Source organism: Engraulis encrasicolus, chromosome 9 (genome assembly GCF_034702125.1).
Source record: "Engraulis encrasicolus isolate BLACKSEA-1 chromosome 9, IST_EnEncr_1.0, whole genome shotgun sequence".
Lineage (NCBI taxonomy): Eukaryota > Metazoa > Chordata > Actinopteri > Clupeiformes > Engraulidae > Engraulis > Engraulis encrasicolus.
In genome coordinates this window covers 11,962,533-11,984,848 of record NC_085865.1, presented here as the reverse complement: position 1 = coordinate 11,984,848, position 22,316 = coordinate 11,962,533, and the positions used below count along the sequence as shown (strand labels likewise).

The 22,316-nt window shown below is 41.9% G+C and overlaps 1 protein-coding gene and 1 pseudogene across 1 annotated transcript; both read right to left on the bottom strand.

Annotated features, from left to right (window-relative positions):
• Positions 1-3,733: 3,733 nt before the first annotated feature.
• On the bottom strand, positions 3,734-9,433 carry LOC134455457 (tripartite motif-containing protein 16-like protein). Its single transcript, XM_063206509.1, has 6 exons — positions 8,807-9,433; positions 8,415-8,510; positions 6,011-6,244; positions 5,396-5,555; positions 5,248-5,307; positions 3,734-4,352 (listed from the first exon to the last, which is right to left on the bottom strand). The coding sequence occupies exons 1-6, from the start codon at positions 9,395-9,397 to the stop codon at positions 3,823-3,825; spliced, it is 1,671 nt and encodes a 556-aa protein (XP_063062579.1). The 5' UTR covers positions 9,398-9,433; the 3' UTR covers positions 3,734-3,822.
• A 2,974-nt stretch (positions 9,434-12,407) lies between these two features.
• Positions 12,408-21,706, bottom strand: LOC134455455 (tripartite motif-containing protein 16-like protein; annotated as a pseudogene).
• Positions 21,707-22,316: the final 610 nt, after the last annotated feature.

Here is a 22,316-nt window from a genome sequence, read left to right as displayed (position 1 = left end):
TTTCTCTCGTCTTTCAGTCTTTGTCCCTCTCTGGGTTACGTTCTGTCTCTCCCACAGAGCAGCAAAGCAGGAAGAGCAGGAAGCAGAGCTGAGTTTCGTTTCTGTGTAAAAGGGTCGTGCCCTAAGCAGGGGGAGTGGCCTCTGGAGCCAGTAACAGGGCAGCACACAGAGAGGACAGAAGAGAACTTTGAGCTGTTGTAATCTGTCCGATTCTACTCAGTAATTCATAACATTGCTTGGTTACTTAGTTTGCAAAATGAATTTGTCATCTTGCACTAGGGAATGTGTAGTGTAGATTTGTAATGAAATGCTTCATGAGAGCTGTTTCTGTTGTTTGAAGGGCAACATATTTTTTCTTAACTGGATTGGACCATGTTGTCCTCATTTGGGACTAGATTTGAGATTTGACTTGACTTTGACTCGACTTCACCTCTGGAGACAGTTATTTTACATCTGAGCAGCAGAGGGCAGGAGTGAGCTTGCAATAAACCTCTCAATGCCCAAACTTTGTTTGCCTCAGTCACAGAAGTACAGTATGAGTAATTGATGTACAACGCTATTCTAAATTAGAGATGAAATATGAATAAGTTGGAGATTTTGTTCGGCCTATCATCTCCAACTTATTCACATTTCATCTCTAATTATTGCTATACCGTTATTGTGATCTACTGAGATGGAAGAGTCTTTGCATGTCTGAGGGCCTAATTGATGAGAGCAATATACTGTACATATTTTCTTGCTTTTGGTGTGTGTGTGTGTGTGTGTGTGTGTGCGTGCGTGCGTGCGTGCGTGCATGCGTGTACTGCACATTGTAAAAATATAGTAGGCTAGTGAAGAGGAGGATATTCACCCATTCCGGGTTTGAATCTGAGCTTCCAAGGTAGCAAACGTCTGCTCTCTGCTTGAGGATCAGCACACCACCCAAACCCCTATAGTAACTCCATCATACTGTATAGTATGCAGCCTGTATATTGTTTTTATTATGGATCTGATATGAGATCTGACAACAAGTCATCTCTAGCATACATCATATACAGTATTATAAAGAGATTTGGTTTTTTTTTTATTTCATCTTTCCTGACGGCAGAAATAAATAGATTTAATCAACTAAATTTAAAATGAATTAAATAAAAGGCAGTGAGACATTAATTAACATTGTATCTTAAATCAAAGATTCCCTCTATTAGCTTAACTTTATTTTAGAGCGTGTATGAAGCCAAGACCCTGGATAAAGGGGCCTGAGTGAAAGTGGTCTGAACTTTGTGCAGCAGGGTCAGTTCATCATTGGAGACATTGAAGAAGGACAGAGCTCCTGCTTTGTGATTCACATACACTCCTAATCTGGAGGTGCTCAGTTCCAGAACAATCTCAGTCTCTTCATTGCCGTGCAGGAAGGTGAACTTTGCAGGAGAACAGCTCAGACTCCAAGACTGGTGATTGTGTACCAAGCCAGGCGTCCATTCCCCATCCTGTCCTGCTGATGTCTTTGTAGGCCACTGCTATGTATATGAATGATGTCCACTGGACTTCCCAGTAGCAGACTGCAGGTGTCTCTTCTCTGCAGAGCACTTGGTGGTGCCTCTGGAACCTCTCTGGGTGATCGGGACACGGCTGGCCCACCTCATGATTTGCCACCTCCCTGTTACTCTCTGACAGACAATAGACATCTTTGGGGTCTACGGTAAAGTTATAGGAATCTATAAAGGAGATGATTATTTTCACAAATAGATATACTGTACATGTAGATGAATACATTTTCATAGCAAACATTTTACATTTCTTCACACATATGATGCATAACCAACTTAATATTTTTAAATTCAATTTTTGCATTTTTACTGGTGTGGTACAGCAGGCCAGTTTCTCTCTCTCTCTCTCTCTCTCTGCCCCCTCTCTCTCTCTCTCTTTCTCTCTCTCTGTCTCTCTCTCTCTCACACTCTCTGTGTGTGTGTGTGTGTGTGTGTGTGTGTGTGTGTGCGTGTGTGTGTGTGTGTGTGTGTGTGTGTGTGTGTGTGTGTGTGTGTGTGTGTGTGTGTGTGTGTGTGTGTGTGTCCGCACACGCAGGCGCGCGCTTGGGTACATGTGTGCATGTGTCTACACCTGCACTCACAGTTTAGGAGATCTGCCCTTGCCATCCTTTTGGTAGAGATGTGCAACACTTCAGTGGTGAGAGGCTGGTCTGAGTCTGCCATACAGAGTCTGCTGATTTGATCACACATGTTGCTTCTCCTTCCTCTGAGACAGACTTGTCCACATCCTGGTTGCTTCTCCTTCCTCTGAGACAGACTTGTCCACATCCTGGTTGAGAGCAGAGCTCCTCTGCAGCTACAGGGGGATGAAATGCTTTCCTGGGTCTCACCGCCTCCTTGGTGTCCATTGCAGAGCAGGTTTGTTCACACACTGTGGACAGCCAAATTCTTCACTCCGATGTTGCTCTGACTTTCATGCAGTCTGTAGAATGGAGATGCCTAAGAGCATCAATGTGAATAGTGCAATAATTGTAATCCAATCAGACAGCTATCCTGACCGAGAGAAAGGAACAGCAGGACTATCCATTGTGAAGAGCCATTCAGGAGACAAACGGAACAGGAAAACAGTTTGTTTTCCAGGTGATGATATAGGCCTATGATGTTACAATTATTGGCATGTGTGTGGACTGGAATGTAACAAGGGAGTGAACAAACCAGTTGGTGGAGGAATATAAATAGGCCAACTGTGTTTAAATCATAGTGGACGTGAATTTCCATCTAAAATCAATGATGGTTTGCTGAGGGAAATGCACTTTATTTTTCCTCCAGAATTGCGAAGGAAAAATTTATTGTGACACATTGTCAGCTGCTCTTGGTGTAATTACATGATATGACCAGCAGTGGGGGCTGTGCATCAGTGGTAACAGAGCAGTCGGTCGTCTCTGGTATGTACATTTTCAAAGCAGGTTTTTTGTTGATTTTAAATGCCAAAGTCAATATCTAATGCAATTGGCCAGGATCTTGCAATGCAGTGCTCTTGTTTTCTTTAAGTGAATGATGGAGGTGGGACAGCCAAGATCATTCAATTATATACTTTATTATTGCATTATTATTACATTAATCATTTCATATAAATTCAATCAAAGTGTTTATGTATAGGCCTATAATACTCATTGTTGTTCAAGAACAAAAAAAACACTTGGAAGATGAAGAATGTACCATATATTAATGTTTACAGACAGTGTTATATAAACATCCATTAGCCACCACCTGTAGATGAACAGTAAAGTATGCACCACATTAGTAACCAGGAAGACCCCACATTACATCTACAGCCAGGATGAACTGAATATGACCTGGTAAGGGACGACTACATTTTGACCATTATCTTCATCAGATTCTCAATGGTCGAAACGTAATCCTGCCATGGAATGGAAATCATAATAAAACACAGGCCTATGTGTGTTTACTCCTCACTCCAGGACTTCTGTCAGCCTTTACCCTGCATCTTTACCTGGAATGTGGACAATCTCCACTCTTAATTGGTCAGGGACGACCCAATGACAGCAGCTGACACCAGTATACTGAGAGCATGACAGCACTGGGTGATGACCTCGTTATTGACACTGGAGGGCCTGGCAGACAATATATGGGGAGTAGATACTGAACACCCATTCTACATGCAATTCTACAAACAAACACCCCCCCCCCCCCCCCCAAGAAACCAAAAATACAAGGTCATGTTATCATTGAAAAATTCTCGCAAAAGTTGAAATTCTGAAAAGGTTCACAATATATATTTGCTTTTTGGCATATACAGTACACGTGAATGTGTTTTAGTGCTGGATTCTTATCACTGACACAATTTGATTTTGTTGCCAACACGGTGGAGCCAAAAGGCAGGATATAGTGGCTCAGTGAATGTGGTCTCTACTTTGTGCAGCAGAGTCATAGTGTTGGCAGAGACACTGTAGAAGCTCAGAGTTCCTGCCCTGTGATCCACATACACTCCTATTCTAGAGGAGATCTGACCATGAGGGAGTTCAGTATGTTTATTATTATGGTAGAACCAGAACCCAGATGAATTGCAATACAATGCCCAGGAGTTTGTATTGTACCCAAGATAAACATCATTATTATCTCCTTTCCTCTTCAGCCCCTTGTATGAAACAGCTATAAACACATCATATCCAGACCACTCAACCTCCCAGTAGCACCTGGCAGATGTAGCCTCTGAACACATCACCTGTGGCACATGACTAAATCTGTCTGGATGATCAGGATATGACTGACTCTTATTAACCCTTTCTGCAACTCTGTTTCCCTCAGACAGTTTCAGCTCATTGTGAGCCGTGTTGGGGTCCAATGTCAGCTGATGGGAATCTGTAGTTGGGTATAAATCATAGTGATTAAGTTGTTAACAATTTGTCAAACATGCAGTCCAGTAGTATTGTAAAACAATTAACTGCTATCATTAAATTACAGTTTACATGTCACTTTACATGAACCCCTCTCACACAACCCAAACATATACAGTAAACCCCAAATTGCACACACACACACACACACACACACACACACACACACACACACACACACACACACACACACACACACACACACACACACACACACACACACACACACACACACACACACACTCTGCAGGATACAACATTTGAGATGGTCCAGATGTGTGTGTGTGTGTGTGTGTGTGTGTGTGTGTGTGTGTGTGTGTGTGTGTGTGTGTGTGTGTGTGTGTGTGTGTGTGTGTGTGTGTGTGTGTGTGTGTGTGTGTGTGTGCGTGTGTGTGCGTGTGTGTGTGTGTGTGTGTGTGTGTGTGTGTGTGTGTGTGTGTGTGTGTGTGTGTGCGTGTGTGTGCGTGTGTGTGTGTGTGAGTGTGCGTGCGTGTGCGTGCGTGTACACCTGTGACAGAAGTATACAGTATTTGTGAGTGTGCATGTGCTTATGTGAGTGGGTTCATGGTTTTAATGTACTGTGTGTGTGTGTGTGTGTGTGTGTGTGTGTGTGTGTGTGTGTGTGTGTGTGTGTGTGTGTGTGTGTGCGTGCGTGTGTGTGTGTGTGTGTGTGTGTGTGTGTGTGTGTGTGTGTGTGTGTGTGTGTGTGTGTGTGTGTCCATGACACACACAAACACACACATGTGAATGTAGTGTATGTGTGAGTGTGCTGCTTTTGTGAGTGTGTTCATAATTTGAATGCACTCTATGTGTGTGTGTTCTCTGTGTTAGTAATTAAATTGCTTGACTGGTTTACTTACATTTCAGGAAATCCTCTCTGGTCACAGGCTCTGAAGGTCTGAAAATGCTGATTTGTTCACCTGTTGGAAAGAAGCACAATAGTGCTGAGCATTCTTGACCTGGCCATGATGGGCAGTGCAACATTATATCTGTGACTGTGAGACATACCAGTTTTAGTCATGTCCTGTAGTCCCTGGTGGAGCACATCCTGCAGTTTCTCTTTGAGCACAGTGAGGCTGTCACTCACTCTCTCAAAAAGCTCATCTGTATGCACTGAGCACGTAGATGACTTGTCAGATGTAGTGGAGGCACACAGAGACTGGAAACTCTATGAGATGCAAACAATGCATTTCAAATGTAAATAAATAATCACACACTGATTACTGTACGCTGCTTAGTAATATACACCCAGCTGAGTAAGGAGACCAACTAGATCAGCTGAGCTCCCAGAGGAAGCTGACAGCTTTGCTACACTCTGTGGCCACCAGAACTAACACTGGGCTCCATTAGCAAGAGCACATTCTACATGTCCTGCAAAAGGCAAAAGGTTGCACCTTACGTAAACTATTACATTTGCACCAGGGAATATACAGTATTCAAAGCATTCTTTCAGTTGATTTTTAAGTAGCATACTGAAATGATTTGAATTGAAAATGTATATTCCCTCTTCTTTTAAATAGCTCATTAACATTAAATTGAATCACGTCCTATAAAGTTCATAGGAAGTTTTTACAATGTAATAGCCTATGTATGATTATACTGTGGCATATGCTGTCATGTTACCTTGAGAAAACGGACGTTATTTTCACTCTGTGAGAACTGCTCCAGCTCAGCAACTCTCCTCTTCAGCTCAGCGATCTCCTGCTCCAGTGTCTCCATGAGTTCTTCAGCTCGACTCACATCAGCCCTCTCCTGATCTCTGATCAGCTTCGTCACCTCAGAGCGTCTTTTCTCAATGGAGCGGATCATCTCAGTGAAGACCCTCTCACTGTTCTCCACTGCTGCATCAGCAGAACTCTGTTGGAACACAAGACAACAACGCATCGAGAAAATCTGCAGGCCTAACAAGAATCTGTGATGGCTACAGGGTCATTCCATGTCAATTCACATGATTCTCTAGAATCTCCCCACATGACCGTCTCCGATTTACCCGATATCTCACATACAGGTACCTTTTGATGTCAATTGAAAGAATACCAAATATTAGCACCCTACGTCCAACGGTTGCAGAGATGAAGCCCTCCAAAGTTGGGGTGCCATGCCCACTTTTCAAGCCTCTGAATTGCATACAAAATTTACAAGCAGATTTAGACACCTCTGGTTTTAGTTTCAAGGAAGATACAGGCCTAAAAAGTCACCATGGCCCCTCAAGATGACCCCGTCTACCAGATGATGTACTTACAAATGGTATGCCTTGATTATTTTTGGCTATATTAAGCCTTAAAAACTGAATTTGTGAAAGGCGTGATGAAGAGTCTTGCCATTTTGGGGTTCCAGAACTTGGACACTATGTATGCTTTGGGAGTTATAATTGATTTTCCATCATATTTGGAAACTGTACAGTGTATTCCAAAAAATATAGGGCGCTCAGACTTTAAAAGAAAAAATAGGAGGGACTCAAAAACAGCTTTGAGACTAAATGACCTTACGGTGCCCTCTACTTCAGGTCTCAAATTAACCATGTGGGCACTTGATGACTGGAATGCCCTTTTAACCCCATGTACAGTGGCACTGTATCAAACATTCAAGCTTGGAAAAACTTTGTTTTTCAAAGTTCTTCATATTAATCTTGGCCTTCAAAGTATACGTTTTTCTCTATATCTTATCACAGTCTTTTTTGTCTGCTGCCATCTGCTGGTCTAAAAAGTAACAACAACGTAATGTAAGAAGACAAAAGGGTCTGGGAAATCTTGGCCATAATTTACCAATAAAGCACTGTAATTATACAATATATTGCTATATATTAATTATGATTTTAACAAGCATGATGAATATTTCTAGTTTAAATAATGTCCTAAGTGTGACTGCTTAATGCTCAATCATGATGCCAGTCCCAAGATGGTCTCAACCCTGCACTACGTTTCTACCAGACATGGGGGTGGGTGTGTCCTGGTAGAAATGTAATCATGATTGAGCATTCTGAATAATGCTTGTTAAAATTATAATTAATATATATATCAATATACTGTAGAATTAAAGTGCTTTATTGGTAGCCTAGCGAGCTTAACCCCTAGGGGCGTCTAGATTTCTAGGCTACTTTATTGGTAAATTATGGGCAAGATTTTCAGCCCCTTTTGTTTTCTTACATTGCGCTGTTGTTATGTTCTTTGACCAGCAGATGGCAGCAGACAAAACAGACACTGTGATAAGACATAGACAAAAACGTATACTTTGAAGGCCAAGATTAATATGAAGAACTTTGAAAAACAAAGTTTTTCCAAGCTTGAATGTTTGATACAGTGCTACTGTACATGGGGTTAAAAGGGCGTTCCAGTCATCAAGTGCCCACATGGTTAATTTGAGGCCTGAAGTAGAGGGTACCGTAAGGTCATTTTGTCCAAAAGCTGTTTTTGAGTCCCTCCTATTCCATCATTAAAAGTCTGAGCGCCCTCATTTTTTTGGAATACACTGTACAGCTCCCAAATATGATGGAAAATCAAGTATAACTCCCAAAACATATATAGTTTCCAAGATCTGGAACCCCAAAATGGCAAGACACTTCATCACTGTTTTCACAAATTCAATTTTTAAGGCTTAATATAGCCAAAAATAATCAAGGCATGCTATTTGTAAGTACATCATCTGGTAGACAGGTTCATATTGAGGGGCCATGGTGATTTTTAGGCCTGTATCTTCCTTCAAACTAAAACCAGGGGTGTCAAAATCTGCTTGTAAATTTTATATGCAATTCACATGCTTGAAAAGTGGGCATGGCACCCCAACTTTGGAGGGCTTCATCTCTGCAACCGTTGGACGTAGGGTGCTAATATTTGGTATTCTTTCCATTGACATCAAAAGGTACCTGTATGTGAGATATCGGGTAAATCGGAGAGGGTCATGTGGGGAAGGCGTGTGAATTGACATGGAATGACCCAGCAAGACATTTTCTCCATATTTTTTCTTGTGATCGTAATAAGGAAATAAATATGGCTGGTCAGTCTGCCGTTGTGAAAGAAGGTTAACTTACCTGAAGAGTTTTCACAGCCTTTCTGATGTCTTGTAGGCGAGTCTCTTTTTCTTTGATGACGTCATGAAATTTCCTCTGTTCCTTTCCAAGCTCTTTCTGGAAATAATAATAATGATAATAATAATAATAATAATAATAATAATAATAATAATAATAATAATAGTAATAATAATAATAATAATGAATGGAATCAGTTAACTTTAAATATCTGAATTAATAATGCAGTACATGGAAATGCACAAGTAATGTACATGTCCTTACGTAAATGGAAACATTCATGGCATATATTCAATATTTTTATAGTATTGTGGAGAGTTTTACTAAAAAGTAGGCTACTGGACTGAAGTTTCCCATTGCTGTTATTGAAAGTATGAGAATTTAATATGTCTCACCTGTTTCTCTGTCCGCTCTGCTGCAACTGAAACAGTTTTATGTCCACTGTGTTCATCCATGATGCACAGCATGCATATGCATGTCTGATCAGTGCGACAGAAGACCTCCAGCAGTTTATCATGCTGACAGCAGATCAGATCCTCTAGTTTACCAGCAGCACCAATCACTTTGTGTTTCTTTCCTGGGAAGAGATCGTTGTGAGATGTGAAGTGAGTTTCACAGTAAGAGGACAGACACACCAGACAGGACTTGACAGCCTTCCGCTTTCTCCCAGAGCAGACGTCACACTCCACATCTCCAGGTCCAGCATAGCAGTGGGCAGCAGGAGCAGACTGGAGTCCCAGAAGCTTCAGTTTCTCCACCACTTCAGCCAGCATTGTGTTTCTGCCCAGAACGGGCCTTGGAGTAAAAGTCTGTCTGCACTGTGGGCAGCTGTAGACTCCCTTTGGATCCTCTTGATCCCAGCAGCCTGAGATACAATCCATACAGAAACTGTGTCCACAGATAATAGCCACCGGATCCTTTAAGAGATCCAAACAGATTGCACAAGTGAACTGATCCTGAGCTAAAAACACATTGGCCTCTGCCATGTTTGCACTGTTATCTTTCTCTCGTCTTTCAGTCTTTATCCCTCTCTGGGTTACGTTCTGTCTCTCCCACAGAGCAGCAAAGCAGGCAGAGCAGGAAGCAGAGCTGAGTTTCATTTCTGTGTAAAAGTGCCGTGCCCTAAGCAGGGGGAGTGGCCTCTGGAGCCAGGAACAGGGCAGCACACAGAGAGGACAGAAAAGAAATTTGAGCTGTTGTAATCTGTCCCTACCAATTCTACTCAGTAATTTATTATTACTATATGTATTATATTTATTATTATATATGTTACTTAACATTGCTTGGTTGCTTAGTTTGCAAAATGAATTTGTCATCTTGCACTATGGAATGTGTAATGTAGATTTGTAATGAAATGCTTCATGAGAGCTGTTTCTGTTTTTTGAGGGGCAACATATTTTTTCTTAACTGGATTGGACCATTTTGTCCTCATTTGGGACTAGATTTGAGATTTGACTTGACTTTGACTCGACTTCACCTCTGGAAACAGTTATTTTACATCTGAACAGCAGAGGGCAGGAGTGAGCTTGCAATAAACCTCTCAATGCCCAAACTTTGTTTGCCTCAGTCACAGAAGTACAGTATGAGTAATTGATGTGCAACGCCATTCTAAATTAGAGATGAAATGTGAATAAGTTGGAGATTTTGTTCGGCCTATCATCTCCAACTTATTCACATTTCATCTCTAATTATTGCTATACCGTTATTGTGATCTACTGAGGTGGAAGAGTCTTTGCATGTCTGAGGGCCTCATTGATGAGAGCAAAATACTGTACATATTTTCTTGCTTTTGGTGTGCGTGCGTGCGTGCGTGCGTGCGTGCGTGCGTGTGTGCGTGCGTGTACTGCACATTGTAAAAATATAGTGAAGAGGAGGATATTCACCCATTCCGGGTTCGAATCTCAGCTTCCAAGGTAGCAAACGTGTGTTTTCTGCTTGAGAATCAGCACACCACCCAAACCCCTATAGTAACTCCATCATACTGTATAGTATGCAGCCTGTATATTGTTTTTATTATGGATCTGATATGTGATCTGACAACAAGACATCTCTAGCATACATCATATATTACTAAGAGATTTGGTTTTTATTTCATCATTCCTGACGGCAGAAATAAATAGATTTAATCAACTAAATTGAAAATGAATTAAATAAAAGGCAGTGAGACATTAATTAACATTGTATCTTAAGTCAAAGATTTCCTCTATTAGCTTAACTTTATTTTAGAGCGTGTATGAAGACCCTGGATAAAGGGGCCGAGTGAAAGTGGTCTGAACTTTGTGCAGCAGGGCCAGTTCATCATTGGAGACATTGAAGAAGGACAGAGCTCCTGCTTTGTGATTCACATACACTCCTAATCTGGAGGTGCTCAGTTCCAGCTCAATCTCAGTCTCTTCATTACCGTGCAGGAAGGTGAACTTTGCAGGAGAACAGCTCAGACTCCAAGACTGGTGATTGTGTACCAAGCCAGGCGTCCATTCCCCATCCTGTCCTGCTGATGTCTTTGTAGGCCACTGCTATGTATATGAATGATGTCCACTGGACTTCCCAGTAGCAGACTGCAGGTGTCTCTTCTCTGCAGAGCACTTGGTGGTGCCTCTGGAACCTCTCTGGGTGATCGGGACACGGCTGGCCCACCTCATGATTTGCCACCTCCCTGTTACCCTCTGACAGACAATAGACATCTGTTGGCTGTGTTGGGGTCCAGAGGAAATCGACAGAAATCTATAGATTACGATTTTTACAGATAATTACATTTAGATAGATACATTTTTACATTCCTTCCCAGATATGATGCATAACCAACTCTTTGTCTTTATTTTATATTTTGCATTTTCCCTGGTGGTGTAAAGCAATGTTTCTCAACCTTTTTTTAGGCGAGGCACCCTTTCAATTCATGAAAAATTTCAAGGCACCCAAAACCAACAAGCCGTAACATGGCATTGCATCCGATACCACAAAAGCTTAGAAACATAACACATTTGGAGACGTCACACGACCTACGTTCAAAGTTGCAGCTGACTGGGGCGACCTATATTTACTTTATTGTGAGTAAATGGCAGATGAAAGATTCCACTGACTAGCATTAACTTATCAATATACACAAATATGTATCACATTACATAATTTATTTATCAGCCACGTTTCCACCCCTGTTGAGAAACACTGGTGTAAAGGGTGGTGTGTGTGCATGCTTGCGTTGGTGTGCTTGCGTTCCTTGTCATCTTTTTGGCAGAGATCTGCAACACTTCAGTGGGGAGAGGCTGGTCTGAGTCTGCCATACAGAGTCTGCTGATTTGATCACACATGTTGCTTCTCCTTCCTCTGAGACAGACTTGTCCACATCCTGGTTGCTTCTCCTTCCTCTGAGACAGACTTGTCCACATCCTGGTTGAGAGGAGAGCTCCTCTGCAGCTACAGGGGGATGAAATGCTTTCCTGGGTCTCACCGCGTCCTTTGTGTCCTTTGCAGAGCAGGTTTGTTCACTCACTGTGGACAGCCAAATTCTTCACTCCGATGTTGCTCTGACTTTCATGCAGTCTGGAGAATGGAGATGCCTAAGAGCATCAATATGAATAGTGCAATAAATGTAATCCAATCAGACTGTTATCCTGACCGAGAGAAAGGAACAGCAGGACTATCCACCGTGTAGAGCCAATCAGGAGACAAACGGAACAGGAAAACAGTTTGTTTTCCAGGTGATGATATGGGCCTATGAAGTTACAATTATTGGCATCTGTGTGGACTGGAATGTAACAAGGGAGTGAACAAACCAGTTGGTGGAGGAACATAAATAGGCCTACTGTGTTTAAATCATAGTGGAGGTGAATTTCCATCTAAAATCAATGATGGTTTGCTGAGGGAAATGCACTTAACCTTTCCTCCAGAATTGCGTAGGAAATATTTATTGTGACACATTGTCAGCTGCTCTTGGTGTAATTACATGATATGGCCAGCAGTGGGGGCTGTGCATCAGTGGTAACAGAGCAGTCGGTCATCTCTGGTATGTACATTTTCAAAGCAGGTTTTATGTTGCTTCTAAATGCCAAAGTCAATATCTAATGCAATTGGCCAGGATCTTGCAATGCAGTGCTCTTGTTTTCTTTAAGTGAATGATGGAGGTGGGACAGCCAAGATCATTCAATTATATACTTTATTATTGCATTTTTATTACAGTAATTATTTCATATAAATTCAATCAAAGTGTTTAGGTATATACTCATTGTTGTTCAAGAACAAAAAAACACTTGGAAGATGAAGAATGTACCACATATTAATGTTTACAGACAGTGTTATATAAACATCCATTAGCCACCACCTGTAGATGAACAGTAAAGTATGCACCACATTAGTAACCAGGAAGACCCCACATTACATCTACAGCCAGGATGAACTGAATATGACCTGGTAAGGGACGACTACATTTAGACCATTATCTTCATCAGATTCTCAATGGTCGAAACGTAATCCTGCCATGGAATGGAAATCATAATAAAACACAGGCCTATGTGTGTTTACTCCTCACTCCAGGACTTCTGTCAGCCTTTACCCTGCATCTTTACCTGGAATGTGGACAATCTCCACTCTTAATTGGTCAGGGACGACCCAATGACAGCAGCTGACACCAGTATACTGAGAGCATGACAGCACTGGGTGATGACCTCGCTATTGACACTGGAGGGCCTGGCCGAGAATATATCTTGGAAGTAATAATAAAAATACTGAACACCCATTCTACATGCAATTCTACAAACAAATGAACACAAAACAATGTATCACTATCAGCCCTCACAATATTTCAACAGAGTAAGATCATGTTATCATTGAAAAATTCTCTCATCTAAACTGAATATCGCAAAGAGTGGACATTCTGAATCAGTTCACAATATAGCCTACATTTTTTTGGCATATGGACATGAATGTGTTTTTGTGCTGGTTTGTTGTCACTGACCCGATTTGATTTTGCTGCCAACACGGTGGAGCCAGAAGGCAGGATATAGTGGCTCAGTGAATGTGGTCTCTACTTTGTGCAGCAGAGTCATAGTGTCAGCAGAGACACTGTAGAAGCTCAGAGTTCCTGCCCTGTGATCCACATACACTCCTACTCTAGAGGAGATCTGAGCATGAGGGAGGGCAGTTTGATAACTATTATGGAGGAATGTGAACTTAGATGAATGGTGACGCAATGCCCAGGAGTTTGTATTGAACCCAAGATAAACATCAGTATCATTTCCTTTCCTCTTCAGCCCCTTGTATGAAACAGCTATATACACATGCTCTCCAGACCACTCAACCTCCCAGTAGCACCTGGCAGATGTAGCCTCTGAACACATCACCTGTACTACATGACTAAATCTGTCTGGATGATCAGGATATGACTGACTCATTTTAATCAATTCTGCAACTCTGTTTCCCTCAGACAGTCTCAGCTGATTATGAGCCGTGTTGGGGTCCAATGTCAGCTGATGGGAATCTGTAGTTGGATTTAAAATCATAATTATTAAGTTGTTAAAAATTTCCCAAACGTAGTCCAGTAGTATTGTGAAATGATTAACTGTCATCAATAAATCATAGTTTACATGCCACCTTACATGATGTGAGCCCTCTCACGCAGAAACACACAGAGTAGAGCCCACATTTCATGTGTCATCACACAAATACACACACACACACACACACACACACACACACACACACACACACACACACACACAGACACACACACACACACACACACACACACACACACACACACACACACACACACACACACACACACACACACACACACACACACACACACACTCAGGCATTTCTTTTGCATTACTTTATTTATCCTGATGTATCTTGGATGTTTGTATTTCAGTAGGTGTGTGTGTGTGTGTGTGTGTGTGTGTGTGTGTGTGTGTGTGTGTGTGTGTGTGTGTGTGTGTGTGTGTGTGTGTGTGTGTGTGTGTGTGTGTGTGTGTGTGTGTGTGTGTGTGTGTGTGTGTGTGTGTGTGTGTGTGTGTGTGATTTGAATTGCATTGGGACGTGTGTGTGTGTGTGTGTGTGTGTGTGTGTGTGTGTGTGTGTGTGTGTGTGTGTGTGTGTGTGTGTGTGTGTGTGTGTGTGTGTGTGTGTGTGTGTGTGTGTGTGTGTGTGTGTGTGTGTGTGTGTGTGTGTGTGTTCTGGGTGTTAGTCTAATTAAATTGCTTGACTGCTTTACTTACATTTCAGGAAATCCTCTCTGGTCACAGGCTCTGAAGGTCTGAAAATGCTGATTTGTTCACCTGTTGGAAAGAAGCACAATAGTGCTGAGCATTCTTGACCTGGCCATGATGGGCAGTGCAACATTATATCTGTGGCTGTGAGACATACCAGTTTTAGTCATGTCCTGTAGTCCCTGGTGGAGCACATCCTGCAGTTTGTCTTTGAGCACAGTGAGGCCGTCACTCACTCTCTCAAAAAGCTCATCTGTATGCACTGAGCACGTAGATGACTTGTCAGATGTAGTGGAGGCACACAGAGACTGGAAACTCTATGAGATGCAAACAATGGATTTAAAATGTAAATAAATAATCACACACTGATTACTGTACGCTGCTTAGTAATATACACCCAGCTGAGTAAGGAGACCAACTAGATCAGCTGAGCTCCCAGAGGAAGCTGACAGCTTTGCTACACTCTGTGGCCACCAGAACCAGGGATGGGCAGTATTGCTATTACATCTATTTGAAATACATTTTGAAATACAAAATACTATTTTGTATTTTCATTTCATATAAGTGAATTACATGTATTTGTATTTTGTATCAAAATACTTTCCTCCAGTATTTTGTGTATTTCACAAAACTACAAATACAACTAGACTGCCTGTGCAGTCGCCTTCGACTGCTTAAGGTATATCCCCGAAACGCGACGCTTCCAGTCCCCCATCATTCCTACCACTCCCGTCCACCATTTCGTAAACGTATATACAGACGTGACATGACGCGCATAGGCTTAAACCAAACGACTATTGTGAAAATGAAGCAAAAAATGGGGCAAATGGTAATACTGTTTTAATGGTTCAGTGGATATACCACATTAGGTACAGTGTAATAACCAGTGTAACAATATTTAATACAATGTAATTTTTTTACTTACATCATGTGTTTGTGCGTAAGTGGTATTACATGGTATTGCATATTGTTACACTGGTATTACACTATATTACATGGTATTGCATACTGTTACACTCGTTACTACACTGTACCTGATATTGCATATTGTTACACTGGTATTACACTAGTATTAAATGGTATTAAATATTGTTACATTGGTTATTACACTGTACCTAATATGGTAGATTCACTGAAATGGTGAACCATTAAAATAAGGTGTTACCGGGCAAATCAATCCACCCAGTCAGAAGTTATGGGCCAAATGAAAATTCCGCCATTTTGAAAGTGTTGTCTTCCAAACTCGAATCAGTTCATGAACCTACCCTAGAGCATTCACACACAAAATCTGGGACAAATCCATCCAACCGGTCAGTAGTTATGGGCCAAACAATAATTCGGCCATTTGAAATTCAGCCATCTTGAAAGTGTTGACCTCCAAACTCGAATCAGTTCATGAACCTACCCTAGAGCATTCACACACCAAATCTGGGACAAATCCATCCTCCAGGTCAGAAGTTATGGACCAAACAAAAATTCGGCCATCTTGAATTCAGCCATCTTGAAAGTGTTGACCTCCCAACTCGAATCAGTTCATGAACCTACCCTAGAGCATTCACACACCAAATCTGGGACAAATCCATCCACCCGGTCAGAAGTTATGGACCAAACAAAAATTCGGCCATCTTGAATTCAGCCATTTTGAAAGTGTTGACCTCCAAACTCGAATCAGTTCATGAACCTGTCCTGGAGCATTCACCCAAAAAATCTGGGACAAATCCAAACATCCGTTCAAAAGTTATCGCGTTAACACGAAAGACCTTACGCGGCGGCGGCGGCGGCGGACGCGGACGCGGACGCGGACGCGGCGGACGCGGCGGGCGGACGCGGCGGCGGCGCATGCAAAACCATTACATCCCCGACGCTCCGCGTTTCGGGGATATAAATACTTCTAAAGAATGTTATTACACAATATGAACACAAGATGGTGCTGTAGGTTAAAAAGTATATGAATGCCCCTAGCTGAATTGGAGGCACATGCTTGGATTTCTTAAGCCTTGACTGCACAGGAAGTTCAATTTGGTTCAAGGTGATTGGCTAATCATTTAATTCATTCCTCAATGAGGTGTTAATGTTTTCCCCATGTCATTCAAACTTGCTTTCAGTTTGCCATTTAGGGCCTTTTGTGTAGAATTGAGATATTACCTGTGCATATTGTTTTAAAACTAGCTGTATAAAGTGCGTTCCAATATGCAACCTTGCTTCCTCCACTTCTGCTTGTGGCCTCGTACCAGGAAGTAATATGTCGGGATGACATCACTGACAACAGCATTATATTTAAATATCTCATAAAAGCTCAATTGTAAAGTCTTTGTCTCATTTGCAATTGGGATGGTGAATGAAAAACAGTCCCCTAAAAGTTGTTGTGGCTAGGCTGACAGCTGGGAAACCTAATTGTTTTCTCCACGGAGGATGGGCCAGGAGGCGGGGCGAGGCCACAAGCACAAGTGGAGGAAGCAAGGTCGCATATTGGAATGCACTCATAGAGCCAACCAGTATAGTTGCAATACCCACTCTGGCCACCATGCTATAGGGAGCACAGTTTCAATGAGCAGTATAGTTGCAATACCTACTCTGGCCACCATCCTATAGTGCACTTTTTTTTTTTTTTTAAAGCACTTGTATCTCTACTTTGTCACAGAAATGATTGCTATTCTTATGGCACTGACATGTTAATTCAGACAAATTAAGTCAAGAGTGAAGGGTGACCAGTTGAGAGATGTTCTCATTTGCAGGCCTCATAAACCGGCCTCATCGCCAACGTTGGAATGCGAAGCTGTTTGAAAAATTAGTTATGATGACACAGCCTACAGTATATCTCCCTTATATAGTATTATTCAACTTTTTGGTCTTGTGTTTTCCCCACTGGGATGATTAAGGCCATACATACTTACTTGGCCTACAGCAGGGCCTCTTTCTTTCTTGTTTGAGCTTTTGTTTGTTTTCTAATCATCATTTCATTTCTCAGAATTTAATTATTCAATTAATTTCATTGTGTAAGTCAAATTGGTAGTTTTTGTACACAATGGTTGTGGTTTGTTGAAAATACAAAATATTGTATTTCAATATTAGATACTGTTACAGTTATGTATTTTGTATCTTATTTGTAACATTTTTTGCTGAGTATTTTGTATTTGTATTGAAAATACATGTAACTGTATCTTTGCCCATCCCTGACCAGAACTAACACTGGGCTCCATTAGCAAGAGCACATTCTACATGTCCTGAAAAAGGCAAAAGGTTGCACCTCACATACTTGCACCAGAGAATATACAGTCTTAACAATATTCTTTCGGGTGCTTTTTATCTCTGTCACGGAAGTTATGTGATCGTCCAAGTTTCTGTACATTCGTTTGTTGGCACGTTCGTGGTGCGTGAGTTTTTCTGTCCACCAGAGGGTGGAGGTGCACACACTCTCTGTTCACATTATAGTTATGTATAGAACATCACCTAATGAAAAGAGTATTTCCCCTCTCCTATTCTTTGAAATAGTTCACTAAAATTAAATGGAATCACTTCCTAATAACTATGTGTTGTAATTAAATGTAATGTTTATGCTGCCATGGTACCTTGAGAAAATGGATGTTATTTTCACTCTGTGAGAACTGCTCCAGCTCAGCAACTCTCCTCTTCAGCTCAGCGATCTCCTGCTCCAGTGTCTCCATGAGTTCTTCAGCTCGACTCACATCAGCCCTCTCCTGATCTCTGATCAGCTTCGTCACCTCAGAGCGTCTTTTCTCAATGGAGCGGATCATCTCAGTGAAGACCCTCTCACTGTTCTCCACTGCTGCATCAGCAGAACTCTGTTGGAACACAAGACAACACCGCATGGAGAACATCTGTTACAAACATCTGTGATTGGCAGCAAGACATTTTCTCCGTATTGTGTCTTATGAGGAACTAATTATGGCAGTGCTGTCCGTTGTCTTGTGCGAAGTTTAACCACCTGAAGAGTTTTTACAGCCTTTCTGAGGTCTTGCAGGTGAGTCTCTTTTTCTTTGATGACGTCATGGAATTTTCTCTGTGTTCCTCCCAGCTCTTTCTGGAAGTAAAAAAATGAAACTAAATGTGTTAACTAGAAACATAATCACAATATATTACAATTTTATCCTTTAAGGCTCAAGGCCACCAGTGACAGAGCCTTCCATGTTGCTGCTCCCATTCTTTGGAACAATCTGCCCGACCACATCCAGAATGCCCCTTCACTGGCCATGTTTAAGCAACACCTTAAGACACATCTCTTCCTGGAGGCTTATGGCTGCTAGTTCCACAAGCACTTTCACGCATTCACACACATGCTCACACACTGACGCGCACACACACTCACACTTTTCAACACAACACTCTGTGAAGTGTCCTTGGGTGTTTTGAAAGGCGCTATATAAAACGAAAGTATTATTATTATTATTATTATTATTATTTAAACAAGGCCATAACACTGGTTTACTGCCCCCTACACACAAGCATAATCATTGGGCCTTTCTGTGGTATACATTTCTCAGGCATCTGCTCATAAGACCTAGACCTACTTGTAGTAGATAGAGCCATACATTTAACTGAGTGAAAAGTAGTATACATGGGTCATTTCACGTGAAATCAGACACTTTGGGACCCGACCGACAGAGATTTCAATCATACTTGCTGTGCCTGTTTAGTAGCAAGGTAGCTCCCCAGAACTGCATTTGTGTGAATCTGACACCAATATTAAGGGAGAAACAGACTAGCAAAGGTTTACATGAGGGTAGGACACTATACATTCAGCCTTGATTATATCAGTCAGTGTGAGTCACAAAAAGATGTCTGTGGTGTTGTTTGAAAGCTCTTTTCTGGCTCTACAAATTACACAGACAGCATGAAATACAATAACATTCAGAATATGAATTATGATACATTGAAAAAAAAAAATTGGAATATCAAAAAAACGCATATTTTAAAATGGCCGGTTCACTGTCTAAACATAGCCTGTAAGGTCATAAACAACACCTGAAAATGGGGTGTTTGGGTCCTCATTCATTTCAGAGATAATGGGTCATAAAGGTTGAAATGAGTTGTGATAAAGTGGTAATAGAATAGTGTCAGGGACAGGACTGGACTGGCCTTCTGGCATAACGGGCATTTTCTGGGTGGGCCCTGCACCCTCGCCGGGCCCTATTCTAGGTAGGCTACTCAAAAACTATACAGCTTCTGCCCATTGTCAATGGACACAGTGGAAGCTAGACCATTTTCAGCATTCAGAGAAGGCAGGATTGAAAGAATAAGCTCAGTAAAGGATTTTTTTAAACGGTCAAGCATCAAAGGGTATGTTGTAGCTGTATGTCAACTAGTGGCTAGCATGTGTTGAGGAATGTATGCCGAGCACTGGAGAGGTGAAACTGAACTTCCTGCATCCTCATGGACCATCTCCATTATTTCACATATTCCGATAGACATGCTGTCATGTGATATTACTATGGTATCACCATATTATAGGTGATCTGTGTGATGCCATATTTCTGAATCCCATTATTTCTGAAAAGAATAAAGAACCAAACACCAGCATTTCAGGGGTTGTTCATGACATTGCAGGTTACGTTTAGACAAGGAACTGGCCATTTTAAAATATATGTTATTTTGATATTCAATTTTTAATTTTTCAATGTATCATAATTCATATTCGGAGGGTTGTTGTATTCCATGATGTTGTGTAATTTGTAGAGCCAGAAAAGAGCATTCAAATAACACCACAGACATCTTTTTGTGACTAAGGGGTCTTACACACTAGAGCGGTAAAGCGTCGCGGAACGGCCACGTTTTTTACCGGCATCTGTGAAAATACATTGAAACATATCTGTCCTTACACACCAACCGGCGGTAGTCGAGCGTCAGCGGCACGGTGGCCGGCTCCGCGCCGCGTTGCATTTGGAAAATAGAACTCGAGCGTATTTTTCACACCGGCGACCGGCGTCTGTCTCATTTTGGCTGTGGGGAGGGTTTTGAACAGGACTGGCCGCGCACGCCGACGCGGTCAGTGTGAAAGGCAGAGAAAAACACGCCGGCCGCATGAAAGACCGCGTTCGTCCCGTGACCGTTCCGTTCCGCCTTGGTATGGTTTGGCCCTTACACTGACTGATATAATCAATGCTGAATGTATAGTGTCCTACCCTCATATGTAAACCTTTGCTGGTCTGTTTCTCCCTTAATATTGGTGTCAGATTCACACAAATGCAGTTCTGGGGAGCTAAAGCAGCAAGTATGATTGAAATCTGTGACAGTCGGGTCCCAAAGTGTCTGATTTCACGTGAAATGACCCACATACAGTAGGCCTATTATTTAGNCCTACCATATATTGCAATTGTCTGACAGAGTGAAAAAGTATGGATGTCTGCATGTAAATAAATACTGAATGTATGCTTGGTATATATTCAATATTTTTGTTCAGGAGTGTTTTAACTAAAACTTAACTTGATTGAAGTATGCCATTTCTGCTATTGAGAGGATACAACACCTCACCTGTTTCTCTGTCCGCTCTGCTGCAACTGAAACCGTTCTATGTCCACTGTGTTCATCCATGACACACAGCACACATATGCATGTCTGATCAGTGCGGCAGAAGACCTCCAGCAGTTTATCATGCTGAGAGCAGATAAGATCCTCCAGTTTACCAGCAGCTTCAATCACTTTGTGTTTCTTTCCTGGGAAGAGATCGCTGTGAGACGTGAAGTGAGTTTCACAATAAGACGACAGACACACCAGACAGGACTTGACAGCCTTTCACTTTCTCCCAGAGCAGACGTCACACTCCACATCTCCAGGTCCAGCATAGCAGTGGGCAGCAGGAGCAGACTGGAGTCCCAGAAGCTTCAGCTTCTCCACCACTTCAGCCAGCATTGTGTTTCTGCCCGGAACTGGCCTTGGAGTAAAAGTCTGTCTGCACTGTGGGCAGCTGTAGACTCCCTTTGGATCCTCTTGATCCCAGCAGCCTGAGATACAATCCATACAGAAACTGTGTCCACAGAGAATAGTCACTGGACCCTTTAAAAGATCCAAACAGATTGCACAAGTGAACTGATCCTGAGCTAATAATACACTGGCCTCTGCCATGTTTGCACTGTTTTTCAGTTTGCACTCGTCTTGCACTCTTTTTCCCTCTCTGGATTACGTTCTGTCTCTCCGACAGAGCAGCAAAGCAGGAGAGGCAGGAAGCAGAGCTGAGTTTCGTTTCTGTACAAAAGGGTCGCCCTAAGCAGGGGGCGTGGCCTCTGGAGCCAAGAACAGGACAACACACAGAGAGACAGAAAATAACTTTGAACTGTTGTAATCTGTCCCTACCAATTCCACTCAATAATTTATTATATTTATTATATTATTATATTATTATTATACATGTTACTTAACATTGCTTGGTTACTTAGTTTGCAAAATGAATTTGTCATCTTGCACTAGGGAATGTGTAGTGTAGATTTGTAATGAAATGCTTCATGAGAGCTGTGTATGTTGTTTGAAGGGGGCAACATATTTTTTCTTAACTGGATTGGACCATTTTGTCCTCATTTGGGACTAGATTTGAGATTTGACTTGACTTTGACTCGACTTCACCTCTGGAGACAGTTATTTTACATCTGACCAGCAGAGGGCAGGAGTGAACTTGCAATAAACCTCTTAATGCCCAAACTTTGCCTCAGTCACAGTATGAGTAATTGATGTAGGCCTACAATGCTATTCT